A 17,819-nucleotide genomic window follows, 5' to 3' on the forward strand; every position below is an offset into this window, starting at 1 on the left:
TGGTATAGTTGGTGGGAATACAAAAGGGTTACAACAACTATAAAAATCAGTATGGCAGGGGGCGCCCAAGATGGCCAAATAGGAACAGCTCCAGCCTCCAGCTCCCATCTCACAGGGGTGTGTCGGACAGTCAATGGTGGTCCATAGGTGCAGCTCAACCAGTGAGAGCTGAAGCAGGGCGAGGCATCGCCTCACTTGGGAAGCAGAAGGGGGAAGGGAGTTCCTTTTCCTAGCCAAGGGAAATTGAGACACACAACACTTGGAAAATTGGATAACTCCCACCCTAATACTGGGCTTTACCAAGGATCTTAGCAACCGGCACACCAGGAGATTATATCCCACACCTGGCCTGGAGGGTACCACGCCCACGGAGCCTCCCTCATTGCTAGCACAGCAGTCTGAGATTTAACTGCAAGGTGGCAGCGAGGCTGGGGGAGGGGCGCCCGCCATTGCTGAGGCTTAAGTAGGTAAACAAAGCCACCAGGAAGCTCGAATTGGGGGGAGCCCACCGCAGCTCAAGGAGGCCTGCCTGCCTCTGTAGACTCCACTTCTGGGGACAGGGCATAGCTAAACAAAAAGCAGCAGAAACCTCTGCAGATGTAAAAGTCCCTGTCTAGAGCGAGACTCTATCTCAAAAAAAAAAAAAAAAAAAAAAGCCCCTGTCTGACAGCTTTGAAGAGAGGAGTGGTTCTCCCAGCACGGAGGTTGAGATCTGAGAACCAACAGACTGCCTGCTCAAGTGGGTCCCTGACCCCTGAGTAGCCTAACTGGGAGACATCCCCCACTAGGTGCAGACCGACACCTCATATCTCACATGGCTGGGTACACCCCTGAGACGAAGCTTCCAGACCAAGAATCAGACAGCAACACTTGCTGTTCAGCAATATTCTATCTTCTGCAGCCTCCACTGCTGATACCCAGGCAAACAGGGTCTGGAGTGGACCTCAAGCAAATTCCAATAGACCTGCAGCTGAGGGTCCTGTTAGAAGGAAAATTAACAAACAGAAAGGACACCCACACCAAAACCCCATCAGTACGTCACCATCATCAAAGACCAAAAGGCAGATAAAACCACAAAGATGGGGAAAAACAGTGCAGAAACGCTGGAAATTCAAAAAATCAGAGTGCATCTACCCCTCCAAAGGAATGCAGCTCATCACCAGCAACGGAACAAAGCTGGATGGAGAATGACTGTGACAAGCTGAGAGAAGAAGGCTTCAGTCGATCAAACTTCTCAGAGCTAAAGGAGAAACTACGTAACCAGCACAAAGAAACTAAAAACCTTGAAAAAGGAATGGATGAATGGATAACTAGAATAATCAATGCAGAGAAGACCTTAAAAGAACTGATAGAGATGAAAACCATGACACGAGAACTACGGGACAAATGCACAAGCTTCAGTAACCAACTCAATCAACCAGAAAAAAGAGTATCAGTGACTGAAGATCAAATGAATGAAATGAAGCAAGAAGTCTAGAGAAAACAGAGTTAAAAGAAATAAAAAAAGCATTCAAGGAATATGGGATTATGTGAAAACACCAAATCTACGTCTGATTGGTGTGTCTGAAAGTGATGGGGAAAAGGGAACCAAGTTGGAAAACACTCTGCAGGATATCATCCAGAACTTCCCCAACCTAGTAAGGCAGGCCAACATTCAAATTCAGGAAATACAGAGAATGCCACAAAGATACTCCTCGAGAAGAGCAACTCCAAGATGCATAATTGTCAGATTCACCAAAGTTGAAATGAAGGAAAAAATGTTAAGGGCAGCCACAGAGAAAGCTCGGGGTACCCACAAAGGGAAGCCCATCAGACTGACAGCAGATCTCTCGGCAGAAACTCTACAAGCTAGAAGAGAGTGGGGACCAATATTCAACATTCTTAAAGAAAAGAATTTTCAACCCAGAATTTCATATCCAGCTAAACTAACTTTCATCAGTGAAGGAGAAATAAAATTCTTTCCAGACAAGCAAATGCTTAGAGATTTTCTCACCACCAGGCCTGCCCTACAAGAGATCCTGAAGGAAGCACTAAACATGGAAAGGAACAACTGGTACCAGCCATTGCAAAAACATGCCAAAATGTAAAGTCCATTGATGCTAGGAAGAAACTGCATCAACTAACGAGCAAAATAACCAGCTAATATCATAATGACAGGATCAAGTTCACACATAACAATATTAACCTTAAATGTAAACAGACTAAATGCTCCAATTAGAAGACACACATGGGCAAAATGGATAAAGAGTCAAGACCCATCAGTTTGCTGTATTCAGGAGACCCATCTCACATGCAGAGACACACATAGGATCAAAATAAAGGGATGGAGGAAGATCTACCAAGCAAATGGAAAACAAAAAAAAGCAGGGGTTGCAATCCTAGTCTCTGATAAAATAGACTTTAAACCATGAAAGATCAAGAGAGACAAAGAAGGCCATTACATAATGGTAAAGGGATCAATTCATCAGGAAAAGCTAACTATCCTAAATATATATGCACCCAATACAGGAGCACCCAGATTCATAAAGCAAGTACTTAGAGATTTACAAAGAGACTTAGATTGTCATACAATAATAATGGGAGACTTTAACACCCCACTGTCAACATTAGACAGATCAACAAGACAGAAAGTTAACAAAGATACCCAGGAATTGAACTCAACTCTGCACCAAGTGGACCTAATAGACATCTACAGAACTCTCCACCCCAAAGCAACAGAATATACATTCTTCTCAGCAACACATCGCACTTATTCCGAAATTGACCACATAGTTGGAAGTAAAGCACTCCTCAGCAAATGTAACAGAACAGAAATTATAACAAACCGTCTCTCAGACCACAGTGCAATCAAACTAGAACTCAGGACTAAGGAACTCAATCAAAATCGCTCAACTACATGGAAACTAAACAACCTGCTCCTGAATGACTACTGGGTACATAAAGAAATGAAGGCAGAAATAAAGATGTTCTTTGAAACCAATGAGAACAAAGATACAACATACCAGAATCTCTGGGACACATTTAAAGCAGTGTGTAGAGGGAAATTTATAGCACTAAATGCCCACAAGAGAAAGCAGGAAAGATATAAAATTGATACCCTAACATCACAATTAAAAGAACTAGAGAAGCAAGAGCAAACATATTCAAAAGCTAGCAGAAGGCAAGAAATAACTAAGATCAGAGCAGAACTGAAGGAGAGAGAAACACGAAAAACCCTCCAAAAAATCAATGAATCCAGGAGCTGGTTTTTTGAAAAGATCAACAAAATTGATAGACCGCTAGCAAGACTGACAAAGAAGAAAAGAGAGAAGAATCAAATAGACACAATAAAAAATGATAAAGAGGATATCACCACCAATCCCACAGAAATACAAACTACCATCAGAGAATACTATAAACACCCCTGTGCAAATAAACTAGAAAACCTAGAAGAAATGGATAATTTCCTGAAAACTTACACTCTCCCAAGACTAAACCAGGAAGAAATTGAATCCCTGAATAGACCAATAGCAGGCTCTGAAATTGAGGCAATAATTAATAGCCTACCAACCAAAAAAAGTCTAGGACCGACGAATTCACAGCAGAATTCTACCAGAGGTACAAGGAGGAGTTGGTACCATTCCTTCTGAAACTATTCCAATCAATAGAAAAAGAGGGAATCTTCCCTAACTCATTTTATGAGGCCAACATCATTCTGATACCAAAGCCTGGCAGAGACACAACAAAAAAAGAGAATTTTAGACCAATATCCCTGATGAACATTGATGTGAAAATCCTCAATAAAATACTGGCAAACTGAATCCAGCAGCACATCAAAAAGCTTATCCACCATGATCAAGTGGGCTTCATCCCTGGGATGCAAGGCTGGTTCAACATACACAAACCAATAAAGATAATACAGCATATAAACAGAACCAAAGACAAAAACTACATGATTATCTCAATAGATGCAGAAAAGGCCTTTGACAACATTCAACAGCCCTTCATGCTAAAAACTCTCAATAAATTCGGTATTGATGGAACGTATCTCAAAATAATAAGAGCTACTTATGACAAATCCACAGCCAATATCATATTGAACAGGCAAAAATTAGAAGCATTCCCTTTGAAAACTGGCACAAGACAGGGATGCCCTCTCTCGCTATTCCTATTGAACATAGTGTTGGAACTTCTGGCTAGGGCAATCAGGCAAGAGAAAGAAATAAAGGGTATTCAGTTAGGAAAAGAAGAAGTCAAATTGTCCCTGTTTGCAGATGACATGATTATATATTTAGAAAACCCCAACATCTCAGCCCAAAATATCCTTAAGCTGATAAGAAACTTCAGCAAAGTCTGAGGATACAAAATCAATGTGCAAAAGTCACTAGCGTTCTTATACACAAGTAACAGACAAACGGAGAGCCAAATCATGAATGAACTCCCATTCACAATAGCTTCAAAGAGAATAAAATACCTAGGAATCCAACTTACAAGGGATGTAAAGGACCTCTTCAAGGAGAACTACAAACCACTGCTCAGTGAAATACAAGAGGACACAAACAAATGGAAGAACATTCCATGCTCATGGATAGAAAGAATCAATATTGTGAAAACAGCCATACTGCCCAAGGTAATTTATAGATTCAATGCCATCCTCATTAAGCTACCAATGAGTTTCTTCACAGAATTGGAAAAAACTGCTTTAAAGTTCATTTGGAACCGAAAAAGACCCCACATTGCCAAGACAATCCTAAGTCAAAAGAACAAAGCTGGAGGCATCACGCTATCTGACTTCAAACTATACTACAAGGCTATAGTAACCAAAACAGCATGGTACTGGTACCAAAACAGAGATATAGACCAATGGAACAGAACAGAGCCCTCAGAAATAATACCACACATCTACAGCCATCTGATCTTTGACAAACCTGACAAAAACAAGAACTGGGGAAAGGATTCCCTATTTCATAAATGGTGCTGGGAAAATTGGCTAGCCAAAAGTAGAAAGCTGAAACTGAATCTTTTCCTTACTCCTTATACGAAAATTAATTCAAGATGGATTAGAGACTTAAATGTTAGACCTAAAACCATAAAAACCCTAGAAGAAAACCTAGGTAGTACTATTCAGGACATAGGCATGGGCAAGGACTTCATGTCTAAAATACCAAAAGCAATGGCAATAAAAGCCAAAATTGACAAATGGGATCTAATTAAACTAAAGAGCTTCTGCACAGCAAAAGAAACTACCATGAGAGTGAACAGGCAACCTACAGAATGGGAGAAAATTTTTGCAATCTACTCATCTGACAAAGGGCTAGTATCCAGAACCTACAAAGAACTCAAAGAAATTTATAAGAAAAAAACAACCCCATCAAAAAGTGGGCAAAGGATAGGAACAGACACTTCTCAAAAGAAGACATTCATACAGCCAACAGACACATGAAAGAATGCTCATCACCACACTGGCCATCAGAGAAATGCAAATCAAAACCACAATGAGATATCATCTCACACCAGTTAGAATGGCAATCATTAAAAAATCAAGAAACAACAGGTGCTAGAGAAGATGTGGAGAAATAGGAACACTTTCACACTGTTGGTGGGACTGTAAACTAGTTCAACCATTGTGGAAAACAGTGTGGCGATTCCTCAAGGATCCAGAACTAGAAATACCATTTGACCCAGCCATCCCATTACTGGGTATATACCCAAAGGATTATAAATCATGCTGCTACAAAGACACATGCACACGTATGTTTATTGAGGCACTATTCACAATAGCAAAGACTTGGAATCAACCCAAATGTCCATCAGTGACAGACTTGATTAAGAAAATGTGGCACATATACACCATGGAATACTATGCAGCCATCAAAAAGGATTAGTTCATGTCCTTTGTAGGGACATGGATGCAGCTGGAAACCATCATTCTCAGCAAACTATCACAAGAACAGATAACCAAACACCGTATGTTCTCACTCATAGGTGGGAATTGAACAATGAGATCACTTGGACACAGGAAGGAGAACATCACACACCAGGGCCTATTGTGGGGATGGGGGAGTGGGGAGAGATAGCATTAGGAGATATACCTAATGTGAATGATGAGTTAATGGGTGCAGCACACCAACATGGCACATGTATACATATGTAACAAACCTGCATGTTGTGCACATGTACCCTAGAACTGTTGTGCACATGTACCCTAGAACTTAAAGTATAATAATAAAAAAGAAAATCAGTATGACAGTTCCTCAAATAATTAAAAATAGAAGTATCATATGATCTACCAATCCCACTTACAGGTAAAGAATTGAAAGCAACGTGGCAAAGAGATGTGTACAGCCATGTTGAAAGTAGCATTATTCACAACAGCCAAAAGATAGAAGCAATCCAAGTGTCGATCGACAGATGAATCAATAACATATATACACACAGCAAAATGTCATTCAGCCTTAGAAACAAATTCTGACAGAAGCTATAACATGAATGAACCTTGAGGACACTATGTTAAGTGAAATAAGTCAGTCACAAAAAGACAAATACTGTTAGATGTAGTAACCCAAGTTTGAAAAAATTTAAAAAACAACATTTTGAAAAGACAAATACTGTATGGTTCCACTTATATGAGGCACCTAGGGTAATCAAATTTTAGAGATAGAAAGTTGAATGGAAACTTCCAGGAGCTAGAGAGAATGAGGAATGTAGAATTGACAGTTATAAAATTTCAACTTTGCAAAATGAAAAAAGTTCTGGAGACTGGTTTGCATAATAACATGAACATATTGCACACTAAAAAAAAAATACAGAATAAATTACATTGTACTATGCCAATATATTTTTAAATTATGTAATATTAATATTTAAAATACATGAAAACAATTTACTATTATATATAGCTTTAAAATTCTCACCTGATTTTTTTGTGTTAATTCATTAACTGAACTTTTCAGTTTTTGTAGTTCCTGTACATATACAGCAACTTCCTGGGGGCCTTTGGCAAGTTCATTCCTTAGCTGGCTTATTGTGGCCTAACAAAACAAAACAAAAAAAAAAAAATTAAAGCAAACTAAATTTTTTAAAAACTGAAAAATGAAAGTATACAAAGGTTTTAAGAAAACAAATTTTTTATTGTTGGAATTTTCTATTTTGTTCTTTATCCTACCACCTGTACTACCACATTATGTTTTTCTCGGCTTACAACGAATTTTTACAATTTATCCAAGATGCACAACTTCATTTATTTCTTAATACATAAAATAAAAATTTGGCATCCTACTTTAAGTTTCTGAAGTATCAAACTGCAAACCTAAATTTACTGGTTCTTAAACTCTATACTTCAATCTTCCAGAATTTAAAGATAATATGCCAGTTATGTCTACATTTTCTAACTTCTGTAGCGTAAAATTATCCTTTTACTTTAAGACATGTGCAAACATGCAACACAGAGCTTGCTACTGGTGAATCATCTTTCTAAATTATAATGAAAATGTCTTTGTCGAAAGAAGTTATCAAGCTGAAGTTATACACAGCTTCCTTAAGTTAGATCACTATATGGTCAGGTATAATCATCAGGCAGGAACTTGCTTTAGTGCATTTTAATTTTTTTTTTTTTTTTTTTTTTTTTTACAGGCTCTTTCTGTGTCACCCAGGCTTGAGTGAAGTGGTACAATCACAGCTCACTGTAGCTTTGAGCCTCCCTGCTTCAAGCAGTCCTCCCACATCAGCCTCTCAAGTAGCTAGGACCATCACGCCCAGCTAATTTTTTTATTTCCTGTTGAGACAGGGTCTCACTATGTTGCCTAGGCTCGTCCCCAACTCCTGGGCTCAAGTGACTCTCCCACTACGGCCTCCTGGGATTACAGCCATGAGCCATTGAGCCCAGCCCATTTTAACATTTTAAAAAATGTGAAAATCACGTTTTATTTAACTAAAGCAACAGTTTGATCATTTAAAAATAATATAAGAGAAAGAGAGGTAAGCAAAGATCTTGGAAATATACATTTCTAATACATAAAAGCTGAACTATTAGAGAGAAAGACTAAGTATTTTTTTTTAGGTATAGTCTGCTGCAAATGACACTGACAAAATAACTTTCTATTATATTAATATTTCTAATATTGCCTATTGGCTTTACTTTCCACTTTATAAAGTTACAATCATTTCGTGTCTATTTCTTTATTACTGAATAAACTTATAATATGAAAAAGATACAAGTTTTAAATTTTTTCTTGATATTTATAAATACTTATTCATATCATATATTACAAATGAGTACTTTCATCTTCAAGGGAGAAATCTCAGAAGGCTACTAACTTATCGTGGCAACAACGCTATTATTCAAGAGATCTGTGGCTACTCTTCTTTTGAAAACCCCTCCAGAGTGTGTGGAACTTATTTTTTTTAAGGAATTCTCAGTGGTGGTGTATCCTCATCCATTTTATGGTGGCTTTGATTTTAAGTTTTGGAAACCACCAAGTTTATAAGAAAGGTAAGTGATTGAACTGAAAGATCAAACACTTGAGCTTATTTTATTTTAATAATTATTTTATTTAATAACCATTTTATTTTAATAACTTGGGCTTATTTTAAAAATCAGAAGTGATTGAACTGAATGATCAAATTCTTGGGCTTATTTTAATAACCATAAATTAACAAAATTAGTTTTTTTAGTGTGTTCCAAATGGACTAAAAGTCAATTAAAATAAGTTTCAAAAATGTTTTTAGGAATGGAGTATGTCTGAAATACATGCATGGCCTGACCTTTTTGGGAAAACATTCACTTAAATATACAAATTCTGATGCAATGAAAGGCAATCGGTAACATTATCATATTGTTACACCTTATACACAGTGCTTCAGTGTCATATGTAACAGCTGATATGTTAATATATATATATAATCTTAAATAATTCAAAGAAAATGTTGATATATTTATGTATTTTCAACTACACTCAAGTTAACGCCCTACCCTAAAACCATCTGTCTTAAACTGAACATGTAACCTTGAAATGGATTTAGCTATTGTGAGTTTATTTCAAATTACTATTTCTAAAAATTTTGAATCTCAAATTTTTTTTGTTAGTCGGGTTACAGATGTTAAATGAAACATCAGGAACAATTTGACTATTTTAACTCACTATGTTTTAATCATATAGCAAAAATGTCAATTTATTACAAAAGAAAATATCACATTTAAATCCCTACTTGTAAATATCTTATCAAAAAAATTTGCACAGGTTCCCAGCATATAATGCACAGAAATAACAGTATATATTAAAATATAAATAATGTGTATATCTCATTAAAATATGATGATTTCATATTGAAGTTTATAAAATGTAGTAAGCCAAGTGTAAGGTCTATCTTGCTGACAAATTCCAACATGTAGAAATAAGAATTTCTAGTAAGAATAAGAATAGAATTTTCCTTATGAAAGAAGGAAACTGTAAAGCAAACATACTCCAAAAATATACTATTTTATAGCTTTTTTGTATCCTATTTTATAGCTTTTAGATATGTTCTTACAAATGATTGCATAAGGTTAACAACTAAAAAACTGGACATTAAGTGTATCATTTACACTTTGTACAACAAATTTAGATATTGCGAAAACTAAGATTTTTACATAGATAAAGTCCAGCACTTAAAACTTTAAAATTTACTCAAGGGGACAATAAAGAAAGATGTGGGAAGACTTATACATCCAGAGGCAGACTTTAGTTATGAAGAAGAGAAGTGAGGAGAGTGAATTCTGGAAAGGTTTCCCCTTTTTTATTGCACATTATGAATCATTAATCTTTTACAATAATCACATATTATGTTTATATTTGGGGACAAAATAAAGATTAAAGACAGACAATAATTACAAAGGAAAAAAAGTAAATACATTCCCTCTTCAGACATCACTATGGTGAAGTTCAAAGATCTCTGTTCATACTGACTTCTCTTAACAGGCCAAGCTTATATGTGCCTTGGACTTTAACCTCCTCCTGAGAATCCTAGCTCCCACTGCTTAACTCTGACTCTTATTTCATTCTTCTCACACATATCCTCCATGAGATCTTCCCTGACCACTCTAAAACTGTTCCACAGTATTCCCACTTCCACTACAGCCTATACGTGCTTTATTTTTCTTCCTCACAGCCCTTATTATTACCTGGCTTTCTATCATGATTCAGTGTACTTGTACAGTCTGTTGCTTGATTTCCAGAAAGGATTAAGCCTTACGGGAGCAAGTATTCTGTGTTATTCGGTATTTTAATCCCCACACCTAAAGCAGTCCCTGACACTTGGTAAACCCAAAAAAACTCAGTAAAGGAATGAGTAATTATACCACCAAATAGATAATAGATGCTTATTTCCAAGGAAACAGTATATTAGATCCTATAAAACAGTTTGCATTTCCCTTGATTGTCTGAAATGCTATTGAATTCAATACAAATTTTTACTAAAAAACTTTACATTACAAAATAAGGAATGATGTTTCAAGCAAACATCCTGCTGGTGCATTAGAAAAATTATGTTCATTGCGGCACTATTCACAATAGCAAAGACTTGGAATCAACCCAAATGTCCATCAGTGACAGACTGGATTAAGAAAATGTGGCACATATACACCATGGAATACTATGCAGCCATAAAAAAGGATGAGTTTGTATCCTTTGTAGGGACACGGATGCAGCTGGAAACCATCATTCTCAGCAAACTATCGCAAGAACAGAAAACCAAACACCGCATGTTCTCACTCATAGGTGGGAACTGAACAATGACATCACTTGGACTCGGGAAGGGAAACATCACACATGGGGGCCTATCATGGCGGGGGAGGGGGGAGGGATTGCATTGGGAGTTATACCTGATATAAATGATGAATTGATGGGTGCTGACGAGTTGATGGGTGCAGCACACCAACATGTCACAAGTATACATATGTAACAAACCTGCACGTTATGCACATGTACCCTAGAACTTAACGTATAATAAAAAAAAAAAAAGAAATTCTTACCTTAAAAAAATAAATAAATAAAATAAAATAAAATAAAATATGGCCAAGAAAAAGAAAACTATTGTTTTAATATACTACAACTATTAGTAAATAATCATTTTTAAATGGTTGAAGCTATGCATGATTAATAAAACAAAAATGGGCATGTCTTTGAAGTTCTAAGATTGCCTTAAAACATAAAATTGCCATATAACAATTGAAGGTGATACATTAAGGGTATTACTAATATTAAAAAGCCTCCCAAAATCACATTACCTCAAATTTAAGCATCTCCATTAGAAAGCAGAAAAAATAATAACAAAATGGTGGATGAAAGGTGGCAGACAAGACTGACAAAAGTACACACTGAGCACATAATAAAAATGACCAAACATGCCTGCAAGTCTAGTCTCTTAAATAAGCATACTTTAAAAGATATTTAAATACTTTCATAGCTATGCATGGGTCTAATCATACTTATTCCATACCTACATAAGCATTTTAGCTCTTAAAACTGGGATTCAAATGAGTTTATTTGGAAAAACATAAAATTCTTTAAAAATCATTTCCATTAAATACTACACCAAATACAAGTTGATTACAGCCCAGATATTTTCAATAATGTAGACTTTTATAAATAATACTTTTTAACCTTTAAATCCTCTATTTCCAACCCACAAAACAGCCAATTGTTTATAAAGAATTTTCAAATGCTTTAGAATGAGATATTTTCTATACGCCTTCAAAAATGCTCAGGCAAAAAGAAGTCAGTGTATTCGTAAGGTATGCGTTCAATAAAAGTAATAAACACAAGGACATACATACTTAATAATGTACACCAGATTATACATCTTCAGCCCCAACGAGGTATACTAGGCAAATAAACATTTATTTGAAATAAATGTTAAAATACATATTCCTAAAATTGCCATTAATTTGGTTTGAAGTAAATGTTTACTTGACATTTAAAAATAATTTTTTTCTTTTTTTGAGACAGAGTCTCACTCTATGGCCCAGGCTCGAGGTACAATGACAAGATCTTGGCTCAATGCAACCTCTACCTCCCAGGTTCAAGGGATTCTCCCACTTCAGCCTCCCAAGTAGCTGGGATTACAGGCATATGCCACCACACGCCGGCTAATTTCTTGTATTTTTAGCAGAGACAGGGTTTCACCGTGTTGGTCAGGCCAGTCTTGTACTCCTGACCTCAGGTGATCCACCTGTCTGGGCCTCCCAGTGTGCTGGGATTAAATACATGTGAGTCATTGCACCCGGCCCTTAAAAATAAAGCTTCTTTAATTCCTTTGTATGTGTTTTGTTTCTGATGCCAATATTTAGGCTTGGTAAAAACGGCAGCATCTATAATAAAAATTGTTGTATTAAGTCCTATAATTCACTAACATACTTGAGAATAAATAGAATTGAATTTTAATAAATTAATAAAACGTCATATATTAAGATTAAGGAAATGCTAAAAAGCAAATGCAGTTATAAACAAATAAAATGAAGTAGACAGTAATTTTTTTTCATATGGAAATAGTATGACATAACTCAAAAGTATTAGCTATTACCCAATACAAATATTACGACACACAATATGGCAAAATAAAAAAATTAACAATAAGTATTAGGACAAGATTAATAGCACAAATTTACTTATAAGGCAATCATCAGACCACCTAAATTCGGAGACAGCACGATAAAAAGGGAATAACACAGGCTTTGGACACGACCTGAGTTCCGACCCTAGCTTCTATGTTATGTGTGACCTTGAACAATTTACTTAACCTCATTGCCTCTCAGATTCCTCATATTTAAAACATACTTAATAGTTAACTTACAGGGTTATTAGAAACAAATGAGACCACGTTTTAAGTGCCTAACACAGTATCCAAAACCTACTGGTGCTCAAAAAAGTAAGAGTTTGTTTCTAATAATAATATTATTCTGACTCCTAAGTTACCATTTCCTAAAGTTACTCAAAATATTTTAACATAGCCAAGGTCTCATTCATCACTACATATCTATTAATCAATCAAATAGGTAATAAGTATTATTCTTGTTTTATTAAAAACATAATGAAATATTAAATCACCTATTCAGTTACTCAGCACAAATAAATTCCTTTCTAAATTTATTTCCAAATACTTGAAAGGATAAACTTTTATGAAACTTTAAATGAAGACACGAAGAACTGATTTCTAAGCCGTCTTCCTTCTTTCCTAGAAATATTTTTTCTAGAAAAAAAAAAAAAAAAAAAAAACAGTGTTTCCTACAATTAGCCCTGTTTGTAGGAGGGCCATGGAGGGAGACACTAAATTCTTTCACCTCCCTATCTTTCATAACTCTAGTCATAGAACGGGTGTGGTGACTCATGCCTTTAATACCAACATTTTGGGAGACTAAGGCAGGAGGATCTGCTTGAGGCCAAGGAGGTCAAGACCAGCCTAAGCAACAGAGCAAGACTCCATCTCAACCAAAAATAATTTGTTAAATAAAGAAAAACAAAAAAACTCTAATCATAGCTTTTTCATCTTAAATCACTTCTTCCCCTTAGATATAAAGGTATTTTAATCTACAATAATATAAATTCATAAAACACACTACAAATTCTTAAAAAGAATTTATTACAGTAACTCTTAAATATTACTTAGAAATGAGTAATTCTTAAATTAGAGTAACTCTTAGATAAAATATTACTTAGAAATGTCTTCCCATTAGCAAGTTATATTATATTCTCACTTTTTTTTTTTTTTTTTTTTTTTGAGACAGGGTCTGCCTCTATCACCCAGGCTGGGTGGAGTGCAGTGGTGTGATCATGGCTCACTGCAGCCTCAACCTTCTGGGCTCAAGCAATCCTCTCACCTTAGCTTCCCACCTAGCTGGGAGTACAGGTACATGCCACCATGTCTGGCTAACTTTCTATAGAGACAGGGTTTCACCATGTTGCCCAGGCTGGTTAAACTCCTGGACTGAAGCAATCTGCCTGCCTCAGCCTGCCAAAGTCTTGGGATTATAGGGGTGAGCCACGATACTCAGTCTATATTTTGTTAAATGGCAAGTAAACATGTAAATTTATTTCCTTGTTAATACTCTATTTGCTTAACAAGTATAACTCCAAAACTTGCAGCTGGAATCAGTCAGAGAGGACTCAACTTTAAAATATGTATTCCTAAAACTGCCATCAATTTGGTTCTATTTTAGTCACCATAATACATTTATTTTAAATTTTCAAATAGCATTTAAGATATTTTTTAATCAAAAGAGAGTGTAATTTTTTTTTATTTGAGAAATACCAGTAGGCAGACATATCTAATCAAAAATAGTTCTTACTGAAACAAAGAAATAAATGACTGGGTTCACCCAGCTTTAGGTATTTTTACACTAACATCTGAATAGAACTTTTCCTCATGCGACTTCCAATTCAGCCTCTCTTTGATTCCACATTTGTACTTACAGATTACTCATTGTCTTTTGCTGATTAATAATACCTATAGAACAAGAACTTTTAACTGGCTTCAGTAAGTTCATGAACCACCTGAAATTGTTTGAAAATTTTTGGAATTAAGTGTTATTGGGCTACAAAGGGTCAATTTTGGAAAATCTGCATCCAAATATCGTAAGTTAGAGAGTGAAGTGTTAGGCATCACAAGGCCTTACATGCCTATGTGTGTTATATCCACAAACTTTCACCATCCCTTTCCATAAGATAAAGAAAGATTTTAAAAAATGAATTAGACATGGGTTATCTATAATACGTATACCCCAAAGCTTGATAACATGTTACTATTTATGAATAGAGTGGCTTTTTAAATCACCAGTTACAAAACTCTAAGAAAGAGATTCAAATTAAAATGTCGCGGTAACAACTTTTTAAACTGAAAATAAGAAAATCAGAGGTCTACTTTACATAAGGGAGCTTAAAGACTACAAATAATAGTAGTCATAACAAAATGTCTCCTATAATAAAGTAAAAAGGACACAGGCTAGGATTTTTAAGCAAATTTATTTATTATACATCTTAGAGTTTGTTATATACTGACATAATTATACAAGGGATTTACAGGCCAAAGTCATGTCATGTAAGAAATAGTGGAAGAAACTGAGAATGTTTATCTTGGAAGAGAAAATACTCAGAGCAAATATGAGCAGTCTTCAAATACCTCATGTGGAAAGAGGAACAATTTATTCTGTGTAATTCCTAAGGACAGAACTAGAACCAGTGCATGTAAATTACAGGGAAACAAATGTCAGCTCAATAGAATAGACTTAGAAAGAAATATGCACACCCTACACCACCTAGCAAGGACTGTGGATCACTTATCAGGGTTGCCATAAAGGGAAGTCCTGCATGGAATGTTAGACTAGCTCCTTTTAAGACTTCTTTCAAATTCATAATTCAAAGTCTATCAATTAGAAATAAGCTTATGGCCAGGAGCGGTGGCTCACGCCTATAATCCCAACACTTTGGGAGGCCGAGACGGGCAGATCATCTGAGGTCAGGAGTTCGAGACCAGCCTGGTCAACAAAGTGAAGCCCCATCTCTACTAAAAATACAAAAATTAGCCAGGTGTGGTGGCAGGCACCTGTAATCCCAGCTACTTGGGAGACTGAGGCAGGAGAATCACTTGAGCCTGGGAGGTGGAGATTGCAATGAGGTGAGATCACCCCACTGCGCTCCAGCTTGGGTGACAGAGCAAGACTTTGTCTCAAAAAACAAAAAAAGAAATGAGCTTATTACAAAATAAGCCTTTCTTAAATATTTTTTCTAAACAAAATTGGTAATATAATTGTAGAAAATGCTATCATTGTTCCTTTATTTCTACCAAAGACAAACTCAATTACCATTGATCAACTAACCTTGAGTAAATTTAACCTTAAATATCATGTTAGCCATATATATCATTTATTAAACAGAATAATAATCTTTATGCAAATATTCTTCTCTTAATGTCTAGCTTTATAAAGCAAAACATACTGACTGTAAAACCACATTGACTATAAACAAATATTATTCAGATTAAAAATGAAAGAAAGACAAATACTTTGATAGGCCACTCAGAAAAATCTCAAATCCTGGCTTCACTCAACAGTATACACTAGACAAACTAATATGAATCATATTTAAGTACAATGAACTTCATTACCTCTGAGCTAGCATATTGTGACTGTAATTTTTTGCATTCGTCTTTGAGTTTTTCAGATTCTCGCTCACGTTCCAAGGTCATATTATCCATTAGTGTTTGAACTTGCACCAGTTCCTTCTTTAGCACAGCAACATCTTCTATACCAGGTCTCTGAAGCTGTGAAGCAACACATTTTAATTAAAAATTACAGTGAAAAACTAAAATAATATACATTTTTAGAATAATTTCACTACAAAGAAATCAAAAGGGAAACAATCTTCAATATCAATTTTTAGACTCCAAACACTGAACACTGATATCTTCTCCCACAATAAGCCACTTCTTCCCATCCTACCTTGCATTTAATAGTATTACTACTCAAGGTGCAGTCTAGTAAATTCACAATTATCTGTACCACTTTGTTTTCCTTTCCTTCACAAACTACATCTATTGGTCATAACACTGACCTGAAAATGCCACATTCCTTCTTTTCCTATCCTAGGAATAAAAATGAAGGAGCAGATGTAAGCACAGATGCTGCAGGTTGGATGTAGTTAATTTATATATTTGTTGAGAGCTAAATAAAGGAAAGAAAGTCAAGGACAGATCCAAGATTATTGAGTCTTGGGAGAATATTAGAGAAGTATGGTTCCAATAACAGAAATATAGTAATGAGGAAACATGATTACTTTGATTTTATACCTGTTGAATCTGAAATTAAAGCTAGAAATTCAACACAAAGTACCCTAAAAGCAGATGAATCTGTAAAACTAACATGCAAGAGAAGACCAGGATCAGAGATGCAGATATGTAAACTACTAAAATTACAGATGATATTTAGATAGAAACACTAAAAATGTTAAGGTAGTAAGTTATGTATTCCATTTTTATTTTTAAAATCATATACAGAATATATATGCAGGTGGTAGAATATAGGGAATTGCTTATTTCCTCCATTTCACTCAAATTATATTTTTAAACATTTTCCTTCAGGGTATGTATTTTATTTTTAATTTAGAAAGGTATAAGAGTACATCTCAATAAATAATTCCTAAATTACCAGTTCCGTCTTCAGATCTTGAATTACAGTTGCCTCTTTGTTTAATTCTTCTGTCAGATGTGTCACTTTTTGTTCAGCAGCTTCTCGGAGACTCCTTTCTTCATCATACTTTGACTTTATATCTAATTAAAGATAGTTATATAAATATTAGTTTTATGACATTAAGGGAAGGGCAGTTTTATAAGTTCCCATATATTACTCTGCATATCTGTATATCGCTCTAATTCAAATTGACATTCCTTAGATAACCATACATATATACAGTAAATTTATACTTTTAATTATATAAAATGAACTTAAAATTAACTGTTTCTGACTACATAAATTTCACTCAACATTAATAATTAGCATTTTAATGTATACTTAATCACACTTTACCTAAAAGCACGTTAAAAAGTATATATGTGATAGTACAAACAAGTATTACATTTATACTATATTATTTAATTCACTTCTTTAAAATGTTCCTTTTTAATCTTTAAGCATGTCATAGAAGAAAATGTATCTTCTCTAAATTTCAAGATGAATCTACAGAGAAACACCAGTCCTTTGACAGAGGGCAGCTAGAGGACAAACAAAATAATTTACATAGCAACTCTGAAATCATTAAATTCCATTAATCACCATTTTAAGTCTATCACAGATGCTTTAACACACTAAAATACTA

The 17,819-nt window shown here is 35.2% G+C and overlaps 1 protein-coding gene across 2 annotated transcripts in view; it reads right to left on the reverse strand.

Annotated features, from left to right (window-relative positions):
* EEA1 (early endosome antigen 1) overlaps nucleotides 1–17,819 on the reverse strand; it is a 176,314-nt gene that overhangs the window by 70,671 nt on the left and 87,824 nt on the right. For both annotated transcript variants that reach the window (XM_023224244.1, XM_023224179.1), the window contains exons 8-10: nucleotides 17,153–17,274; nucleotides 16,114–16,269; nucleotides 6,894–7,010 (exon numbers count right to left, since the gene is read on the reverse strand). In XM_023224244.1, the coding sequence (XP_023080012.1) occupies nucleotides 6,894–7,010; nucleotides 16,114–16,269; nucleotides 17,153–17,274 (395 nt within the window). The remainder of the gene's footprint in view (nucleotides 1–6,893; nucleotides 7,011–16,113; nucleotides 16,270–17,152; nucleotides 17,275–17,819) is intronic.

Source organism: Piliocolobus tephrosceles, chromosome 10 (genome assembly GCF_002776525.5).
Source record: "Piliocolobus tephrosceles isolate RC106 chromosome 10, ASM277652v3, whole genome shotgun sequence".
NCBI lineage: Eukaryota > Metazoa > Chordata > Mammalia > Primates > Cercopithecidae > Piliocolobus > Piliocolobus tephrosceles.